The 21719-nt window shown below is 39.7% G+C and overlaps 3 protein-coding genes across 8 annotated transcripts; 2 read left to right on the top strand and 1 right to left on the bottom strand.

Annotated features, from left to right (window-relative positions):
• Positions 1–1740: 1740 nt before the first annotated feature.
• On the top strand, positions 1741–4384 carry LOC308388590 (uncharacterized protein). Its single transcript, XM_080869396.1, has 4 exons — positions 1741–1928; positions 2733–2927; positions 3016–3092; positions 3353–4384. Exons 1-4 carry the CDS (start codon positions 1899–1901, stop codon positions 4083–4085), a joined length of 1035 nt encoding a protein of 344 aa, XP_080725522.1. The 5' UTR covers positions 1741–1898; the 3' UTR covers positions 4086–4384.
• Positions 4385–4564: 180 nt separating this feature from the next.
• On the bottom strand, positions 4565–7122 carry LOC308388589 (uncharacterized protein). The gene is made up of 3 exons (XM_080869395.1): positions 6421–7122; positions 5969–6104; positions 4565–5686 (listed from the first exon to the last, which is right to left on the bottom strand). The coding sequence occupies exons 1-3, from the start codon at positions 7014–7016 to the stop codon at positions 5261–5263; spliced, it is 1158 nt and encodes a 385-aa protein (XP_080725521.1). The 5' UTR covers positions 7017–7122; the 3' UTR covers positions 4565–5260.
• A 4896-nt stretch (positions 7123–12018) lies between these two features.
• Positions 12019–21060, top strand: fam83b (family with sequence similarity 83 member B). 6 transcript variants are annotated; one of them, XM_080868857.1, is made up of 6 exons: positions 12035–12158; positions 15161–15262; positions 15833–16306; positions 17461–17625; positions 18110–18234; positions 18642–21060. In XM_080868857.1, the coding sequence occupies exons 3-6, from the start codon at positions 15839–15841 to the stop codon at positions 20536–20538; spliced, it is 2655 nt and encodes an 884-aa protein (XP_080724983.1). In that variant the 5' UTR covers positions 12035–12158; positions 15161–15262; positions 15833–15838; the 3' UTR covers positions 20539–21060. The 6 variants fall into 6 exon arrangements, with proteins under 6 accessions (XP_080724981.1, XP_080724983.1, XP_080724980.1 ...); XM_080868854.1 differs by lacking the exon at positions 15161–15262 and adding an exon at positions 13892–14000 and having other exon boundaries at positions 12042–12158; XM_080868856.1 differs by lacking the exon at positions 12035–12158 and adding an exon at positions 12183–14000.
• The last annotated feature ends 659 nt before the right edge of the window (positions 21061–21719 follow it).

The following is a 21719-nucleotide window of genomic DNA, read 5'->3' as shown; positions in this document are numbered from 1 at the left end:
TCCACTGTAAAAGCAATAACTACTTGAACCAGCAACCAGCTTGGAAATAGAAACACACTCATCTGTCAAACCACTTGATGGTAACAAGACTTAATCTTGCAAAGGAACAGAGATTTCTGAATAAGGATAAATACTTACTCGTTATAAATTTGAAGTGTTCATTAAAATCATTAAAATCCTTGAACTTTCTTCCAGCGTGTCCTGCCAATGAATCTTTAGCATGGCCTTAGCAGAAGCTATGACAATATTATGATCAACTGAACTCCTTTTTTTTTTTTATTATTTTTCTTCCTTGGAGCCTCCTACACATGGCTTGGCAGTGTTATGACTGCTAGCACTTTGGTTTAATTACTTTTTACAAATCATTTCATAATTTGTTGCAAAAATCTGAATAATCTCCATCAATACTCATTCAAGTGAAAGGCGGGGTCAGAGTGGATGAATTAACCAACAGAGTGGGAAAAGCAGAAAAAAAATCTATTAGTAAGACCATAATTTCAGGTCCCTGGGATATGTTGGAGCCTATCCCAGCCATCACAGGGCCGGAGGCAGGGTGCACCTTGGGGTGTGCCACGCAGGGCTAACACAGAGAGGCAGAGAATCATTTACGCTCACATTCACACCTATGGGCAATTTAGAATCACCGGTATCTCTTTATCTGTCCACCATACACAGACTGACTGCTCATATGCCTAGAGAACAGAATCACACATAATTTTTAACGTGGAAAAGTTTTTTTTAGTGCAAAGTGCTAAAAATAGCAGCACAACTGAATAGTGAAACAGCAATGTTTCATGGCAATATAACTCATAATCAAAATGTTTAAAAGGCAAGGTTTAAGCCACATAATACAATTACAACATATTTACATTGTAAAATGGGGAAATAACTAAATAACACAGAGGCTCTGCGTATAAGATGACTTACAGTTTAGGTATTTCTACTTTCCTGTGATAAAATGAATTATTACTCCATTAGTGTATGAAATTTGTTTTGTCAACGTTTTCTCAGGAAGAAGAGAATAAGACCAAAGTGAACCTTACTGACTGGCCTGCACACAGTCCTGACTCGATTGATCCCACTGAAAATCTGTAGGGTGAACTGAAGACCAAGGTCCATGTCAGAAAACCATCAAATCTGGAGGAGAAAAATGGGCCAGGATTGCTCAGGAGACATGAGTGAGACTTGTTGAAAACTATAGCAAACAACTACAGGCTGTTATCCCCCCCCAAAAGGATACAAATATGTATCTACACATTTTCAAGTAAATATAATTACATTGTAATTTCAAATAAAATGTTTTGGAAACTCCATTTAATTCTAGATGATTTGTACCCTTAGCCCTGGGCTGCATTCCAGATATAAGCAATGGGCGGCTGAAAAATTGATTCAGTTGAATATTTCCATCTAAATGGTTAATTTCAATATCCTTTCTCGCCCAACTATCAACCCTGTGATTGGCTGATATTTGTCTTGTGCAATCACACCAAATACCTGTCTGTCTCCCAGGCAAATGCTTGAGTCTGATTATAAGGCCATGTTTGAAATTATACACATTTCAGTGTATTTAAAGCTATCTAGCCATCTATCTGTTATATCTGTGGTGTCGCTGACAGTCTGTGACCGTCTCCTTTGGCAATGAAAGTACAGAAAATACAAAAACATGTTTTGAGTCAAGGATATAATTTAAACTCTGTTTTAAGACAAATGGACTACTTGCACTAACACTTCCGCGTTCTATGTAGTCCTGCTCCAGTGCTTCCGGTGCGGTTAAACCATGGCGACGTTCTACACTCGATGCCTACAAGAGCTCCCAAAATTGAACATCACCGATGTTCATCGGATTTGCAGAGTGACGACTACCCCCGCCAGCAAATTAGATAAAGGATTTAAGTTATATGCTGCATCTTATATACACAACTACGAAGGTAAGAAAACGTAAATTAACCGACAAAGAAACGCTAGCTAACGTCAAATGCAAACACTACGTTACTCCGCTATGTCCTTCATTTGATGTCAGTTCTCTACATTACATGTTTTCTTAAACGGTGTTTTATGTCGTCCTAAACTATAGTTGAGGTTTTCTTAACTAATGTCACTTTTGTTGTTAGACACTGTTATATTAGCGTTAGGTAGTTGGCTAACTATGGAGGTAGTTAACTACCTAATGCTACTCTTGCTAAGTGTAAAATATATATGTTTAAGACATGCTGAAATGAGTAATACAGAAATAATGCTAATGGTACTTGTATCTTTATTCAGTGTCCAATAAAGACAGGTTGTCAGGGGAGGTCGGTGTGAGAGCCCTGTGCTACAGGTCGATGAGGAAGAGTGAGGCACCACACAGACTAAGTGTAGGCAGGAAGCTGTGTAAAGTTGTTAATCCCCGTTCTGTGGGGTTCAGTTCATTTAAGCATTAGTTAAGTTCATTCCTAAAGGCCCATCAACTTGAATGTTTTCCTTGTCTCCCTGCTTTATCACTCCTAATTTGACTAGTCAGATAGTTAAATCAACGTGTGTTTGGGTGATCAGAAACATTTGACAACAAGTTAATACTGCAAATATACACAATCTAAGTTATTACAGTTATCAAGCATGGTTAAGTTGTTTTAATAGGGAGAGAAGGAAACACTAAGCATTCAGGAGGGTACGTAACCATAACACTGAACTATGTTCCTGTTCAGCTCTTCCATGAAGATGTTACATTTTTAATTTTCGTTCTTTCTTCTTAGATTAAGCTTCTGGATTCATCGCTGGTGATACTGACACATAGCCAGTGCTCCTGTGTGGCAGGCGCTGTTATGTGCAATCACACAGTGGCACTGCTCTTCCAAACAGCACACTACTCACAACTCAGAGTGCCGGTTGTCCCCCCTGTGCATAGCTGCACGGAATCTGAACAGCAATGGCACAAGCCACGGACAGTGGTAATTTAAATGAGGTTAAAGTTTTTGAATTAGTCCATGTTTACATATGAACAGCAACACCATCCATAGTAAATGTGTCTTCTGTTAGGGTGTGAGGCCAGGACCCATCAACTCCATGATCTTCACTAAGCCAGTACCAAATAGGATGGCCCAGACTGGAGTACGGTAATTACATTTGTAAAATTTGGTTTCATGTGTTACAAATGTATGTTGCTATTTTTTTCATACATACATACATGTGTCAGAATAGGTATTAATTTACATACAACATTACACTTTCTGAAGACGGCTAACTCAGTCATGTACATATACATCCCAGTCTCTAACTTATGCACCACTGTTTTACACCTTTTAGTTTTTAGTTTAGTTGTTGTTCAGTATAATAACCTTCTCCCTTACATTATTGTCATTGATGTTTTCTTTAGGAGTGGCTTCTACAGAGGCATGGTGGGTCCGTTACCAGATCCCTGCTTGTTCAGAATAACGGAGGCATATGCAAAATTTAATATTGAGGACAGGCCACTTGTGACCACAATGAACATGAGACCTGACAAGCCCCTTGTGGAAAGTGCCTTTGGGCTGGTGCAGGAGGGCAGTGTTCTGTCATATCAGCAGCCGGTTTTGACAACCCGGTACATCACACTACACCGCGATGCACCACCAACACCGCACTTGCCTCTGGAGGGGTATGACATCTTGCCATCAGATTGTGTGTTTGTGTGCTCAGAAGAAGAGCTTCTGCATCTGAAAAGCTTGTCTGTAACTCTGGAAATGGCTCACAAAATAGAGGAAGCTACACGTGAGCAAAGCTCTTCGTCTGAGTGGCATCAGCTCCGCAGGCCCAGAGTGACTGCCTCTAGGTTTCGGGAGGTGTGTCACGTCAGAGGCCAGAGCTCGGCCGAGTCACTAGCAGAGCCTATATTGAAGGGAACAAGGCAGACAGCAGACATGAGGAGAGGAACTGAGATGGAGCCTGCAATAGCAGCAGAGTATAGTAGGCTAATGAATGTTAACTACTCACCCTGTGGTCTGGTCATTCACCCCATTGCCCCCTGGCTTGCTGCATCTCCTGATGGTGTTGTTTTTGACCCCAATGAATACCCCCAGTTTGGCTTCGTCGAATTCAAATGTCCCAATGTACAAAACTTTATTGACTGAAAATATGTGCAGATGGAATGTGGTACCCCTAAACTAAAAAAGAGCCACGCATATTACTGGCAAGTGCAAGGACAACTGCTCATCAGTGGGATGCAGTGGTGTGACTTTGTTGTGTGGGCACAAGAGGACTACCTAGTGCAAAGAATATACATGGATATAGATGTGCACAATGCAATCAGAGAAAAGGCAGACTATTTCTTTTTTTACATATATATGCCAAGATACCTGTGTTTGAAAAAATGAACAGTGAAAACAGCAAAAAGAAAAACAGATCCTTCAGGCTGGCTGGAACAAAATAACTGATGTTTTATTTTCAATATATTTCATGAATTCTTTTGTTGTTACATGTTACTTTTATGTGACATCAATAAACTGTTATTTAAGCAATGGCATCAATTTAATTTTTAAAAACACACATTAAAACATTGAATTTGTGCAGAACTTATTTACATGGTAAGTATTTAAAACTCCATGCCTAGCATACTGATATACATTTAGACAATAACTGAACTGTAGAAAATGACAAATGGTATTTTTGATGTTACAAAAGTTCAATGTCACTTATGGTTTTAAAACGATTTAGTGATTTACTTTATAATTTTGATAAATAGTTTTGTTGAATCTGAATAGTAATAATAGTAGTATAATTAAACAGTATTATTAACATTAAACATTTGCAATGAATTTGAATTATCAATAACTGAAACTCAACTATCGGCACTCAAGTACCAGTTCTGTAATCAAGTATTGTCAGCTGAGAAGGAAGAAATGCAACTGTAGTGGCCTCAGCTGCAGGTCATTTTCCATAAGTTACTGGCACTGGTGTCTTGGGAAAAATCCATCTTGTCTCACTTAACCCATTTTTTAACTAATGCTGTGTTCTGGTAATTTGACAGCATACATGCCACTGCAAACAGTTGGTTGATATTATAAACATGTGACATGGTAATGATGCTATCAAAAAGTTTGTTCTGTTTGATCCTCCTAATGACTCGCTCCACATGCACCCTGAGTCTGGCTATGGCCTGCGTCTCCTTAACCTGGTATGCTGGCATCTGCTTCTGCTTAGATAGAAAAGGTGGGCAGTACACTTTGCATTTACAACAATCAGTGATTAGGAAGCCCTTATCTACCATCACTGCCATGTCTTCAGTCAACTTCTCAGCAATGCCTGATTATTTGAATAGTTCCTTGTCACTAACCGAACCAGCATACAGATTAGAGATGAATGTCACTGGACCATGTGGAGCTATGCCAACCAGGGCTTTCATCGTACAGTGGGATTTGTACGAAGAGTACATTTCACTTTGGAGAAGTGGTGAGGATGGTGTCTGACACCTCAGCTCTGTACAGTCAAGGATCATCTGGGTGTCTGAGAAATCTTTGAATTCCTCAGGGAGGTAAGCTTGCACTTCTTCACGTGTAAGCCAGATGCACTGAGACCCCAGTGCAGTGGCAAGAAAATTTGTCCATGTTGCAATAATGCGGCTCACTGTGGACTGGTGTATGTTAAATCGGTGTGCCAGGTCCCTCTCCTTCAAACCAACTGACAGGAAAACCAGGAAAAGAAAAAACTCATCAATTGGCTGTAGCAGCTGCCTCTGGAAGGTGAAAACAAAAGGGAAAATGTTACTCCTTAAGCTATGAACTAGTAAAATTATTCTTTTCTTGGCTAAATGTTTTGTAATGGTTAGGCATACCATACTGTACCATGGGGTAAACAATGAGGTGCTGTAGTGCACAGGTGTATGTATGTAAAGGATACTGAGTCTAGCATACATACACCTGTGTATGTATGCTACTGTACATAAAGTAATGTTATTGTACATAAATACAATAACATTACACCTCTAGTTCTAACTACCAACAAACCCATAACCTACTGTTGATGTGCGTGCAGGTGTCAACACTTCTTCGTTCCGATTGGCAGCTGACTTGGCTCTTGAAACCCGGATCATTTTATAGATGCAAGGCTCAATCAAAACCCAGAATGCCATCAAATGATCATAGCTTGGAAATCTATTCACGAGAGAGCCATACATCGTGTCAATCATTAATTAACATTACACACTGACATAAAAATAATGTGAACTGTGACAAATATGCTAATGGAATGCTGTATAAAATAGTCTGATTAAGAGTATTTGGTGTTGTATTTTACCTGTAGCATTAGGATATTGTTTAAATACTAAAGCATCTACATAAAACATACAATCAGCAGAGAAAAAGTACATTTCTATTTTGTTTTCATTAAGACTGGAAAAACTTTCTAAATTTAACTGATGGTGACCTTGGTATATTTTAAACAGTTAGCTTGAATAGAACTTAGGTGTACCTGGTATAGAATCGGATGTCAGTGTCGGAGCCAGCAAAACGCTGTAACCCAAATTCTCGCTGGACACGTAACTCCTGTATTTCCTTCCTCAGAGTCTCCACGTCTTCGGACAGGTCTTCTGCAGCTGATGCAGATATGTCCAATGCAGATGGCTCAGGGACTGAGCAGTAGTCATGATCTCTTGTAAGACTGTGCTCTTCTTGATCGTCAGGAGGAACTAGTTCAGGGCGTCGCTCCGTTCTCTCCCAAACACTACGCCGCGGTGGTTCAACTTTATAGCCATTCCACTCAAAAAGTGTTGGTACAGCACCTTTAATAAGCCGCCTTCGACCATCGAGGGTTGTTGGCTCTATGAGTTGATCACTGGCAAAGTGTCTGCAGCAGACCCTGGTGTGAGAGGTAATCGTGAAATGATCCCGGCGTATATTTACCAGCCATTGTCTTCTCAAGTCGGAATGGGTCGGAAAGGCATGAAAACTTAGTATGCCGTTAAATTTGGCTGAAGCTGAACAAAGTGGGACACAGCAATGCTCGGAGTATTTCTTCTCCTGTTTTTGAAAATGTTCTGTTTTAAATACTTTCCTTTTTATACTCATTCTGAAGCGACATTAGCATAGCTACCGATAGATAAGCAAACGTACCGGAAACGCACAAGCGGTACTATTTGGAAACGGAAATACGTCACATGCCCTAGTGCAAGTAGTCTATTGTAACAGCATGTATGTATGTAGGTAAGTACAGTATGTAAGCTGCCGTTCTGTCATGGTCCTGGGTCTTTTTAAAAGTTTTTGAGAGTTCTTTGTTCTTTTTGTGTATGATTCATGTTTGGGTTTGCCCTTTGTTTCTTTTGAAAAATTAGACTACCAGTGTTGTTTATACTTTTATGTATATATATGTTTTATGTATTATATTTACGAGCGGCTCCTGTATATATTGAGCTTATTGTTCAAGTCTTTTATTTTAGATTTTCTTTGTTTGGGGTTCTGTAAGTTTTGGTTAGTCCTTAGCTTGTTATTCATAAGAGTTGTTTTCATTCTTTTCCTTCAGTTTCATTTGTGTTTCCCTGCCTGTTTGTTCTCCCTGTGTCGACTTGTTATCCCCTGTTCAGTTTTTTATTTTTATTTCCTGTTTTATTTCGGTAGAGATTTGTTTGTCTCACCTTTGTCACATTTTCCATGAAGCTGCTTGTTCTCTTGAAGTAGTTTCCTGTGCTTCATAGATTTGTATACCTAGCTTTGGTCTTTGTTAATCTTTGGATTTTGAACTTTGTTAATCTCTGGTCTTATCAGCATTAAATGATCACCTTGTGTTTGACTTCAGCCTACATCGCCCTGCTGGCAGTAGTAAAGTAAAACACAGACGCGCACACAATTTTAAAGCTGTCTTCTGCTTTCTCATGACACATACTGATGTACAACAGACAACAGTCCCAGACCCTGTTAGTAGCTAACAGGAAGAACCAGGTGTGTTGTATTTTCAAAATAAAAGCCATTGGTTGATCGGGAGACCAGTGTGATTTAAAATGTATGGACTTCTCAAAGTACAACTTCTCAGTTTGCACATACAGCTACAGTTATTTTGTAGTGTGATTTTCAAAATAAAAGCCCCAGGATAGTTATGGGAACTTAAATAAATCCTCCAGTTACATATTTCACATTTTCAAGATGTTTTAATGTTTTTAAAAATAAAAACTGTGTGTTCATTAAAAAAGATCACTGAATTTTGAATTAAAGTCTTCACTTATGGAAATTTACTTGCATGCTTTAAGCTGTCAGATTTTCAAGATGAAAACATTCTATTTAGCTTTTTGAATCTTTTTTAAACCTGTCAAATGTTTTGTCACTTCGGCGAGTTTAGTCAGCCTTTTGAGTTACAAGTGTTGAGAAACCAGCATAAGATAAATTCCAGCAGACAGAACAAAGACCCTTGACAGTGATGGGCTGAAAATGGGTTTCCATTGACAGCGTGATGACAGTAGGGACTGTCTACCTGCAGAGAGAATCTGTCTGTTGCCAGATAAAGGCAACTGGTCTGTGGGCTACTCTTGTTCTGCTGTTGTTAGTGTGGCAGTCACTTGTAAAGAAGAGTGAAGTTTAAACATTAAGAAGAGCAAAATCAAAACAGAGCCACACTGAAGCCACTGTCTGTGCTTTTCATTCTGTATACATGGGACAAGTATCTTTTTTAAAAATTGCACATTTTCAACTCCACCCCCCACCAGTCATTGCGACCGACCAGTTGCACCAGCAGCAACAATTTCTCTGGAGTTTCTTCAGTAATCACAAAACTCCGTTCAAAAATGCTTGACAAAAATATTTGACATTGGACCATCAGAAATGAAGATGTGGTTTGCTACAGTCTTATAAAAGTCAGCAATATTAAATGTCCCACGATCCATGAAATAGCTAACAAAAATAGCTGTGTTGTTAGCTATTTGTTGTTAGCTAATAAATGGATACTAAAATTTAAGTTCACTGAGATTCTGTCCTCTTCATACTTTTGTGGGTAGCAGAAAATAGAGAAGGTGATGATCGTTTTCAACCTCAAACCAAAACAGCTGTCATATACAGCATGGTCAAATGGCACACTGTGCACTTCTAAGGTACAAAAGTTTCTATAGTTCCTTCAGCACCTTAGCTTTACTTAATTCCTCTGAAATAGCGCTGAGGGCGGCTCTGTGTTTGTACTTGTTTCCAGGAAACAGTTTATATTTTAAGTATTTGGCACAGATGTCAGACCATTTTGAGATGACAGTGGAAAATCTTTTGTTAGACTTTATGCACGAATGCTAATGAGTACTTTAATGTTCAAAAAAGGGAATGCTTTGTTTTTCAAGCACTGCTATTTCTAGTAAGAATGCAGCCATATTGCTTTTCTATGATTCACTGTAACGACACCACCAGGGGCAGTTTTTCAGCCCATGTTAAAGGCTGGGTACTGACACGGAGTCATGTACTTAATTTTACTTTTACTTTTTAACAATAAACTCACTGAAAGTGAAAAGAGAAAGCTGCAGTGCAGACATGACCATGCACTGAATGTGAACACAACGGGGGAAAAAATTGGGAACTGCGGGTGTTAGCACGGCCTCATGAAAATGGACCTTCTAACTGACATCTGAATGCCAGTGTGGGGCTTTGATTCAGTGCTATCTAACAAGCTGAAGAACAATGCATTCTGTTTGAGTTAGACACAGTGTGAAGACATTGTTTTGAAGAAGGGAAAACCACAAATGAGAAGTTTTTCCTTCATTACTGTGGGAGGTTAGGGCTAGGTGGGTTCGGGATGGGGAAGGGTATGTGATTCAGTGATTCAGAAACAATAAACAAAAAAACACAAGAAAAAAGGTTTAAAATAAGTGCCATCAGCTGACATCGTCTTTAACTTTAACTAGAAAAGCGCTATATAAATACAGGCCATTTACCATTTACCATTTACTTTAAAATGTACTTGAGTGGAAAACATGTTGGATTCTCATTTTATGAAACTAATTGGCACTGATTTGTGTGCTGTAGAGTGCCTTTAAATTAAAAAATAGTCTTCAATTTGCATCAAATTTAACTACACTGTTTGAATGTGTTTTTCTTTTTTAGACTACAGAAAAATGCACATATGTAAGTCTTCCCACATCTCTCCCCATTAGTTTCTCTCAGTTTCTGTTGTCAGTAAAAGCTTCAGCATATCGACCCCTTTGCCCTCCCATTCATTGATGGGCGGGATATAAAAGCAAAGGTTTTTTTTTTAAATTAAGAAAATATCATAATTTTATAAATCTATGTTTTGCCATATATGACTAGAAAGTGTATAGATACAATATCTGTAAGGTGCTGTACTGTGCAAGTCTTGAGCAACCCCTCATTTCTTTATATTTCACTAGGTAAATTAGAATTAAGTGAAACCATTTATTAAGACATGCAAACAGAAATGGAAATACAGCACAGGCAAAGACAGAGTTTGTACAAGTCTAATGAACTTGAAAGTCTGTATAACCAACAGAACTATTTTAGGAATAGTTCACCAGTCTTTTTAAAGGACATTCAAAGCTCTTCTTTGGACGCTGGCTGCACTTTGTTCCATTGTCTCACAAGATGATCTCACACTTCAAAAGAAGCCAGTTGATAGGATTTGGGCATCTGTGTAGGATGCCTTTTAGATAAGGCATTTTGGGTATGTTCTACTAGGAGGAGGCCCCAGGGCACACCCAGGACTCCCTGGAGAGATTGCATCTCTCGGCTGCCTTGAGAATCTCTCAGTGTACATTATATAACATGCCTCATTTACCCAACCACACACACACTTTTGCTTTACCTAAGTGTTTTCTATCTAGCATTCACACTGTGATAAACGCATTGGAGAAGAACTTGGGGTTCAGTATCTTGCCCCAGGGATACTTTGGCAGCGACTGAACCACCTATCTTCTGATTAGTAGAGGACCTGACCCACATCCTGAGTTACAGCCTCACAGCACCAATAGAATCCCACCCCTGGGCGCTTTTAAAAAAATCAAATATATCTTCCCCTACTGGCCAACAGAAAAAAAATGTTAGGTTACAATGGCTCCACTTTTCAGTCTCTGAATCTTGAATTCCCATTTTTCATATACAGTCCACTTTAGTAGACTGTCTTACTGTTTGAGAGCTTGGTTCATGGATGAAGTGGACGGTCGGTTAGCTTCTGCTAGGGCACCAGAAATGAGTATCAGCGTAACTTCAAAACTGAATTTCTAATATGTTGTGTTGAGCTGGCTTGATGAAAAGCTGGAGGGTGAACCACCTATCCACATCCTTGGCTGACTGCTGAACCATCAAGTCAGGACAGGAAAGTATGTATTTACCCACCACAGCAGATAATGAGTGACCATAAAGAACCTGACTACTGTTTGTCTGGATGCATTTCCGGCATCTGTGTTTTTCCATTTGTTACTTAAAGTTGTGGTTAGCCTGGCAGCAATGTTTGATTTGTGTGGGCTATTAACTAAAAATCCAAACCACTAAACAAGGTGTGATCAAGCTTCTGCACCGAAGCAGTGATATAACACTTCCTCCCGTGTTTAACAGATACAAATCCAGCATGCATAATTACACCTGTAATTTACAACAGCCGAAACCTTTGATTTCACCTTGTATGTGAGCATACTTCTATACTGATTACACTGTAAACCATTCATTTAAATGTTGCAAGAGGAATGATTTAAGATTTAAGCAGTTGTCTACTAAGCCTGCTGCTTAGTCTCTAGAGATTTCTCAATATGGAAAACTAGTCAAAACATTTTTTTTTACTCTCAAATACAAAAAGAGCAAAAAGCTATAGGAATGCAGCATGAGTTTTAAATGCTTCTAAGACTAATAAGTTCCTTCTTTATTTTGAGCGTACTCAGTGACAAGTTTCTTGCTTCAGCACTGATGTTTATCAAGACGTCAGAGCTGTAGTTAACTGATTACAGGCGCTGCACAGCGACATAACAACACACCACTTGCTCAGACTTGCCGGCAGGAGCTGAGAACAGCCTGAGGAACTGACCATGACTACAGGGATTGGGTGTCACAAAAGGTGACTCACAAGGAGGCCGATTAAGGAAAAGAAACTCCCTGCATACGTTACTTAATCCACACACACCCAGACTCAAGACAGAACAATGGTGCAGAGATTTTGTTCGTTGTGGTTTTACTTTTCAAGCGAAATCCTGGAGAACTACCCGAGGTGTGTGAGCCCTGACCCAGGAGCAGAGTGTCGACACTGTATGTAACAATGCCATTTTTTCATGAGCAAACATTCCCATGAATCTTTGACCAGAGACAAGTAATTTGGAATAATGTAATGAGACAGGCGCTTTTTTGATCAAGTCCCTCTTAAATAATCATCATATTATTGCTTTAATTTCTCAGCATTAGCTCAGTGAGACACATATATGTAAAAGAACTTGATTTTCATATCTTGGTCATATTATTAGGAACAGGTTACTTAAGACAGAATTTATTTACTGATTAAAAGAATGTGATGCACAGAAGAAAAAGAACTAGGCAAACTGATAAGCCATGGTAGTCTTAACTAGTTGGGACTGAATGTGCTTTAGCACACTGTGAAAGTTAATTGATAGTTAATTGAAAACAGAATAAGCAGTCGCTTAAATCGTTTCACTCTGCTGGACCTGTAATAGTGTTTGTGCTTAATAATTATTTTGCATCTAAGAGAAAAAAAAATCCATTTAGGATGCTGATAGGTTTTAGGAGTGCTGGTAGGCAGGTCATCTTTGGATGAGCCATTTTCTCCCATTTCCAGTCTTCGTGCTGTTGCAAGGATAATTCAAGCTATCTTTTGACTATCGGTTAAATGGATACCTCCTAAAATGTCAGACTGTTGTTGTTTTTTTTTAACTTTCCCAGAGATTAAACAGACATATTTTCAAACTGAGGCTGCAGGGAGTGGACTGGAGGGGAGTCTGTTTCTCTAGGCACAGGCTTAATGGTTATTTCAGCGGGTGTCCTGTGGTGTTAGTTAATCAATTGTTGTTAAAGTCCTCAGCATGATATATAAACCTGAACTGGCCTGAAAAATGCTTTGAGTGCTTTGAGGCTAATGGCATTTGGATACACCGAGACAGGGAGGTTAGAACACTGTTCTTGTCACACTTGGTCATTTCAGTTTAATAGTCAGCAAATAAAGTAATTAAACTGAAATTCAGGTCGTCCCTAATCCATGATAACACACTGTATACTGTAAACGGACGTGCAACAGAGAATACATTTGTCTCAGTCTGACACACACTTGGGTTCTGTAAATGTAAATGTTTGTGTAACAAACATCTTTTATGGATGTCTTGTTTATGTTAGACACATTATTTCGCAGTCACCCAGCCCTTGAACAAAGTTAAACTGGCTGTTTGAGTTGTTGTCCTTTAGACTCGTTCGCATCAGGTAAAATGCTTTAGTGATTGCGGCTTTGTTACCCAATAGCCCCTTTTTCATTACCAATTGAGTGCTGACCAAAAAGGACAAGGGATGTGACTTGTGTCAGCAAAATAAGTTTGAGTAGCTCCACCCTGACATTTCAGCCACAGGGGTTAAGATAATGAGTAATCTTTCTGGTTTGAGTTCACATGGGTTTATAGGAGTCATCTATGTGAAGACACTGCAAATGTTTTATTTGATTTTAAACCAACATTCCTTGCCATACATAACAATAAATAGAGTCACACTCTAAAATTAAAATGTATTGTCTTTGAGGAGTGCTGTGCCGCTATTCCTGATGTATTAACAAAACCTCTTTGTGTCCGTCAATATGCTAGATTTTCGTCATTCTGAACTTTGTACCCAAATACAGAAGGGGAGTGGCTTTAGGTCTGAAACAGGTTTATGACTCCCTGTGAGCGAGTTTCGAGTCTGATAATTTGCATGTTAGAACTGGAATCCACACCCTCAACCTGCAGACTGCTTATCATGTTGAGACACCTCTGCTTCTTTGTCTTTTTCAGTAGGCACACATGAGTCTCTAAACATTGAACATAAGTTGAAAGTATGTAAATGTAAGCGGGATATTCTGGGAGCAGTCAAGAGGATTTTCACAGAGTCAGGAATCTAAATGTAAGTCACTGTTATTGAGTATAAGATAACATTGTTGTGACTAGCTCACTAAGCTTTTGAAGCCGCTGAGAGACATTCAGCGAGCGGCTGTAAGAATATCAAATGCCTCGCTTTCAAATGAATGAACACTGGGAGATTTATGAATAAATGTAAACAGAAGCCGTTGTTATGAGGTGTGTGTCCTATGATTAAACGCGTTGCGATAACAGCTGCTCAGCCTTTTGACATTTCTGTTTACCAGAAAAGCAGCACAACCAAGCCGCACACTTGAAGGAGCTTTGATAACTGAGATCTAACTCAAAATGTAAATAACTGCGCATGTATAAAATCAGAATGTACAAGAAAGCTGAAAAGGTACCTGAAAACAGGTATAAGAAACAGCTGTACATAAGGTGATCTGTATGTTGGCAATGGTTCATGCTCTGCAGCAAAGTCGGCAGTGAAAGTATAATTTCCACTCACACTTTCCCATAGAGGAAAGTAAAAGCGAAAAGGGCGAGTGCAAATTTGACTCTACGCTCTCTACACTTAGCCAACATTAATGTGAAACTAGAGTGAAAAGCTTGAATGTTTAAATTGTAACACTCGTTTGTTCAGCCGACATGTGTTTGCATTAATCTGGTGAGACCTGATTGGACATATAATGTCAAATATAACAGGGAAGCACCTGGATCACCGAATTTATGAAAACCGTGGGCTTTAAAGGTTACAGTGTTTTTTTTTATTTCCTGTTGTCCAGTACTAATATTAACAGGGGCAATAGCTTTAAGCTGTCAATCTGTCAATCTAAACTCTAAAGGGGCAAAAGGGCACCCCAGTTTGAAGCGATTCACATTTAAACATGGAAGGAGCAGATATGGTGTTCAGTATTTCAAAACAGCTTTCAAAACCAAAATAAGTGTAAAACACAGACCAGATTTACCAGAGTACATTAAAAACCACTTAAAATATAAATCTACTGACAGCAAATTATCATGTAGTTCCTGGTTTAGCAATTTTATTTTGTGTTATTTATATAACATGGGCATGCTGAAGCATGAGATATTTACCACCCTCTTCTCAAGTAATTTATCATATCTTATTATTGAGTGTTACTGAGGAAATGCTGGTTAGCTAATCAGTAAACAGCTCTTTGTACAGCCCCTGATTTCTTTTTCTAGTGGTGAGCTCACCTTAACGTCAGGTGAAAAACAACTACACCTTTCTAACCATCCAACCATGCTGGGTCTTCACGTTGATAAAAGTGACAGAAGTGAAAACAGGTTGGTTTTATTTACATTTCAACTGTACAGTGGAAATTCCTTGATGTGAATTTTTAAGTCTTTCAGGTTTCGAAACAGCGTCGTAAAAAACTGATTATATGTTGTTGAGGCAAACTGAAATACTTTCGCCGATTAGGCCTGTACACGCCATTAAAACAAACCATGTGTTGACCAGGACTATAGCTCACCTGGTTGAGAAGGCGATCCACATGCTGAGGCCTCCATCAGAGGCTCGGGTTAGAGTTTGCTTTCCTGTCTGTAATATGTTATAAGGCCTGGAAAATGCCTAAAATACATCTTTAAACATGCCTTTTAATATCTTCATCACCTCATAAACGATCTAGAACATTAAATAATTTACTGCTTTATATAAGAACACTGCCTTTAATGTACTCTTTGACCTTTCCATGCAAACTGTAGTATAGTTTAACATTAACAACTTTCCGCATACTGCATTACAGCTTACCTTTCCTCGTTAGGGTTGCCATGAGTCAACATGTTCCACCCTGTTGCACTGTTTGCTCTCTGATCCTCTAACATTATGTCATTGATTTTCATTTTCTATTACAGGTCCTAATGAAAAAGTCTGGAGCCATGGAGTCTCCAGAGTTTTCCCTGTTGTCCTCCTTGCGAGGTGAATTTAAATCAGAGGATTTCATTCAGCCTCACTATAAGGAGTCGTATCGGCTGGCAATTGATCGCTTGGTGAATGGCGGCAGAGACAGTTACCAGGAGTTCTTAAAAGGAGAACGGCTCGGGAGCTTTCTCTCCGAAGATGAGATCCTCTTCATCACTGGAAATGCAGAACAGCTCCCACCTCAAACCCAGACCGAGGAAATCAAAGATCCCTCGGATACCAAATCATCCTCTGGGACATATTGGCCCATGCACTCAGATGTGGAAATGCCAAATCTGGACTTAGGGTGGCCGGAGGTTTTGCATGAAATGTTACAGACTAATATAGATCTGCTCTTTCATCCACCGAGACTAAACAGCCCAACAATTAAAGAAGTCATCCGGAAGCACATTCAGGATGCAAGACAGGTAATCAGAGCTACCAGCAACAATGGACTGAGATATGCGGGCACGCATTGATCACAAAAGCATGTCAGAAGCACCTTTCTCCTTCAGGGAAAAGGAGTGTCTGCCTGGGCCAAAATCTGGTTCTGCAACTCACCATCATGAGAAATGAGTGTGTGAACTATTTTTATAGTAATTTCGATTACTGCATTATAAGAAGCAGTTTACACCTCAGTAAACAGCCTGTGTCAGTTTTGCGTAGTGGACGATTGCTTTTTTAAAAGTCTGAGCTGACTGTTAATTAAAGCAGCATGTTCACCAGAAAATGGCAGGAAAGTATCAACATAAGTGATCAATGCGTGCCCGCATATCTCAGTCCTAAAGCTCACAAAGCGCTAAAGAACCCACCCCCTCAGTTCTCATGCTAGTGAAGTGTAAAGAAAACGGAACTGGAATAAATCTTTAATGAAACAGAGCAGCTGCACTGTCTCAAGCCTGTCCAGACAGCAACTTTTAATTTTTAAATAGTGCATATATGAAAGTGCATTGGAGATCACACACAGTCCAGGCACAATATGTATTAAAGTAACACTCAGTAAAGTCACACATAGGTTCATTACATCCTGCAGTAACACAGTGTGATAGTGCTATTTTCAAAGTGTCCAGGAATTTCACCGTCTGCATTATCATTAGGAACCTTTTATGTACACTTACTGAACCTGAAGTGAAATCAAAGAACGAAGCAAAAGGGCTCTAGTTTGGTCCCACTCACAAAAATGTTCCAGGAGTGACTGAAATGGATTTGAGATCAATGGATGGCTGTGGCTCAGGAGATACTGAATCTCAAGTTGCCCCTGATGCATCCATTGGAGTGTGAGTGTGTGCATGCCTGTTAGACAAAGTGCTTAGGTATAGAAAAAGTGCCTGTGTGAATGTGCATGTGATTGGGTAAACAAGACTTGTGGTAAAAAGTGCTTTGAGTGCTCCAAACATTTAAATGTATTGATTATAGATAAGCACATGTAGCCGTTTATCGTGTCCCTTTTTCTTCAGCATGGAATCATGTTGGAGACTTTGTTCATAAGTGATTTTTCAGAGTCTCATTTAAGGCAATTTACCATTTATGAGCTTGCAGATGTCAGATTGATTTACTATTCACTGTTGATTTGTCCTTGCAGGTCATTGCCATTGTAATGGACGTGTTTACTGATGTGGATATATTCAAAGAAGCCGTCGACGCTTCAATACGGGGAGTCCCGGTTTATGTGCTTTTGGATGATTACCATTTGAAAAGTTTCCTGACAATGGCTGAAAACCAAGATGTGAAACTCCAACAACTGAGAGTAAGTTTAGGATGGAATGGATTTATTTGATGTTTTGGCTGTGCATGCATTCTTACATGTAAATATTATCTTCCCAGGCTTAAAATGTTTTTAAAGTTCACAATAATTAAGAAGATAGTTTTCAAAAAATTGTGTTTATTGCCATATGCAAAGTAACAAATGACCTTTTTAAAAAAAAATAAACCTTAACTTTAAAGCGTTAAATTATTATCAAATCTGGTTAATCCTGTTTTTGGGTGGAGTTGTAATTACTGGAGAGAGATTACAACGACTCAAACACACCTACAAAGTTCCTTTTAAATAGAAATTACATGCCAACAGCAACAACAACAACTCGACGATTCAACAAATAATCGGAATGATTCTGTACAATATGCATGCCTGTATCACATATTAATTTCCTCTTTGACATATTATTACCACTTGTAAAATGTGACAGTCATACATATGTTCTGACACTCTCCTTTCATTGCTCTGATTGCAGAACATGAGGGTGCGCACCGTGAAAGGTCAGGATTACCGCTGTCGATTAGGAGCTAAATTTCATGGTGCAATGGAGCAGAAGTTTCTTTTAGCTGACTGTCACACAGCAATTTACGGCTCATACAGGTAAACAAAACTGCAATACAACCGGAGCTGTGGTTGAGACCACTGAGGTGCACACAAAAAGCTTTCAGCACTATATTTGTTCTGGCTCTTTACAAAATTTCTGTCACAGTTAGTATTTATTATTTGTTTCAGCTTTTTGCTGTTTATTAATGTGAAAAGCTTGTAGAAAATGTGACTGCACTTATAGTGGAAAAAAAAGTTTCAGTATTCCAGGTGTTGTAAATGTATTTTACTAGTGTACTTAGAGTCTGTAAGTGCAAACCTTTAAGTGAAAGGTTTTCATTTAAAGTGAAAGCCTTTCAGTTTGAGACTAACAACTATTTGAGGATAACAAATCTAAGCTGTAAACCAAGGGAAACAAATCAAAATACAGTTTTTTATACAAGTATTTTCCTGTTTGTTTACAGTTTCACCTGGTCATTTGAGAAGATCAATCTGAGCATGGTTCAGATCATCACAGGACATCTGGTGAAGTCCTACGATGAGGAGTTTCGAACCCTCTATGCCCGATCGATCGTGCCACCTGAACTGTGTCCTCCAGAGGGTTTGCTCCAACGAAACGGGTCACTTGGGCAACAGATTTTACCAAACTGTCATTCTGCTCCAAATCTTCAGCGGAGGGACATGTTGAGGCAAAGTCTGGACACAGTCTATCGGAAGACTCGTGAGAGGAACCTTGGTCAAAGAGATTATGAAGAGAGGCTGTTTGAAGAGGAAGATTACAAACTTAGACCCTTGATGGAAAATGGCATTGGTGTTCAGGAATTTCAATCGGTGGAGGAGATGAACTTCTTCAAAAGGCACAGCTATGCTGGAGAGAGGCAAGATGGACACGAATCCATCCCACAGAACATCAAGCCTAGAGGGAGCAACTGGAATATCTCTAGAGATGGAGCAAACAACTATGCTATGAATAATTATTTACAAGTGCCACAGATACACAGAAGTCACAATTTGCAGTCTTACAACGGAAATGACAAACAAGTTCTATCCAAGCAGCAGAACATGCCAACATTGGAGAATATGTCCAAGTCCTATATGCGTACATTGAGGATCGAGTCATATCTTAATAATCCTGATGTCCCATTTGGGGACTCTTGTGACTATTTAGACCAGTTTGAACAACTGGACAAAGCTAGCCCGTTCATGCAGGGAGGGATGAGGTCCTCTCTTGCTCTCAGGCCAACCGTACAAGAACAAATGGAGGCAAACAGATATCTACATACTTCTAGTAGTCTTAGCCCCACAAAAAACAGTCATTTACACTACTCATCCATGCAATGGACTCCAACAGGAGCAGGCTATGATACAGGTAGAAACCCTTATCATTCATATGCCAACCTGAGCCGAGCTAAAGACAGGCAAATAATCACAAACCCTAACATTTTCAGTGACAACTGGGTCAAAAGGCACAGTGTGGCAGATCCGAGATCAAGCACACACGAATCATCAAATCACATGTACAATGCTTTTGTAAGGATGCAAGAAGGCCAAAGTGAAGCAGCAATGACTGCACTGAATGGAGGACATGGGTCAAATCTAAATGAAGATCAGAGATCTGTCTCCCATTATGATGTCAAGAGCATGACAAGCACAAAGAGTCCCAGTGGCCCCATTTGGCAGGAGCCACCGGCCCGGGCTTTGTCAGCAGCAGCCCTGGATGTGAAAAGCAAGGATTTGACTGATAAATCAAACCGCACAGGTGCTAAGAAAATCACATCTTTGCTGAACATACAAGAGAAAAAAGAGAATTCAATTAGGAACTCAAAAACACCAAGTCTCACGTCAGCGGACAGCTCAGACACTCTGACTGCTGAGGATGAGGAGAAAACATCAGTTATAGAACAAAAACATCTCCCAAGCAGAAGCATTTCTCTCAGTTACTCCTCAGAGCGCCAGAGGAACAACGTGGAGGGCATAAAATCTTTAAAATCGCGATTCCAAGCTGAGAAAGAACAACAACCTCCGCAGAGCGCTCTCTCCAAAACCACCACACAGAAGAAACCCAGCATTTTTGACAAAAACACAAGGCCTGGATTTCACTCAAGCAGCTGGAGCAAAGACCGAGGAGGTGAGAATCGCCTGTCGAGCAGATTTGAGCCTTTCGGCTCATCGGAAAAGAAAACCTCTCTACGCACTCCACACAGCTTCAGAATCAAACCGTCCCAGGAGAAGTCCAAAAGCCTTCCAAAAGGCGAGGCAGCTATTGAACTCAACAGCACTCAGGCTGCCAGTGGACATCATGAAAACAAGCTGGAGAAATTCTTTCAAAGAGTGGGAAATTTTATACACAAGAACAAGTAGCGTCAATAACTACTAATGCACATGTGATTGGTAATGTTTATAGATGTAGCTTTGCACTTTGCTGCGTTAAGAAAATGTTTTGGCAAACAGAGTTTACGTCTTTACTGGTTTATAGGTGCACTGATGGATGCCATATATTGGCAATCTGGAAATACAATTGTCAAGCTGCTTTTGTGTCTTTCTTCTACTTGAACTTCCTAACAAATTCACTGTCAGAATGTGTTTGGGGATGCGTACCTTTTTGTTGTTTCAAAATGTCACAAAAGTATAAAATGTATTGCTGCAAGTGCATACACATACCAAGCCACATGAATGTTGACGGGTAAGTTACAGAATAAACATTGCAAATGTCCAAAAAAAAAACAAAAAAAAAAAAAAACATTGCAAATGCTACAGGTGTCCAAGATAAGATATGATGGAGCACATCCTGTGTCAGACAGGTTTTGCCGAATGCTGGGAGGGTGCAATACTTCTGTAAAACATGTGCTGTATTTTCTTAATAAAAATTTGCATCACTTTTAATATATTGTATTCAGGAAAATGAAGAACACTTTCTTTATTAACTCATTGCTTTTAAGAGATTCATCATAAGAGTTTGTTTTAATTCATGGGTTTTGTGCCTTAAGTCAAAAGTCAATGTCCCACACTTGACTCAAGGTGCAAGCCTGTCTCTAGGCAATATGTTCGTATATTCTTCATCCTGGCGTTGTTCCCGCTGGTGCAGGGTCCGCTCTTCGGCAAAGGTTTCTCCATTTGGTTCTGTCCAAGGCGTCCTCCTTAATTTTGTCCATCCACCGTTTCTTTGGTCTGCCTCGAGGCCGGCATCTTTCTGGGTCGATCATCATTGCCGTTTTTGCTACAGAGTTCTCATCGCTTCGAATCACGTGTCCATACCACCTCAGGCGGGACTCAAACATCTTTTCCTTAATTGGGGCTACACCTAGTCGCTTCCGTATGTCTTTGTTCGTAACATGGTCCCGTCTTGTAATTCCGAAGCTCCATCGGAGCATGCGCATCTCCATGGTGTTTAGGGCCTGTTCATGTGTGGTCAATGCGGGCCAACATGCGGAACCATACAGGGCTACTGGGCGGGCCACCGCTTTGTAGATTTTTCCCTTGAGTCGATCTGGCATTCTTCTGTTGCAAAGGACACCAGTGACCTGTCGCCATTTTAACCAGGC

The sequence above is a fragment of the Rhamphochromis sp. 'chilingali' genome (genome assembly GCF_963969265.1).
Source record: "Rhamphochromis sp. 'chilingali' genome assembly, chromosome: 20".
NCBI classification, from domain to species: Eukaryota; Metazoa; Chordata; class Actinopteri; order Cichliformes; family Cichlidae; genus Rhamphochromis; species Rhamphochromis sp. 'chilingali'.
This window is presented reverse-complemented; position numbering and strand designations above follow the sequence as displayed.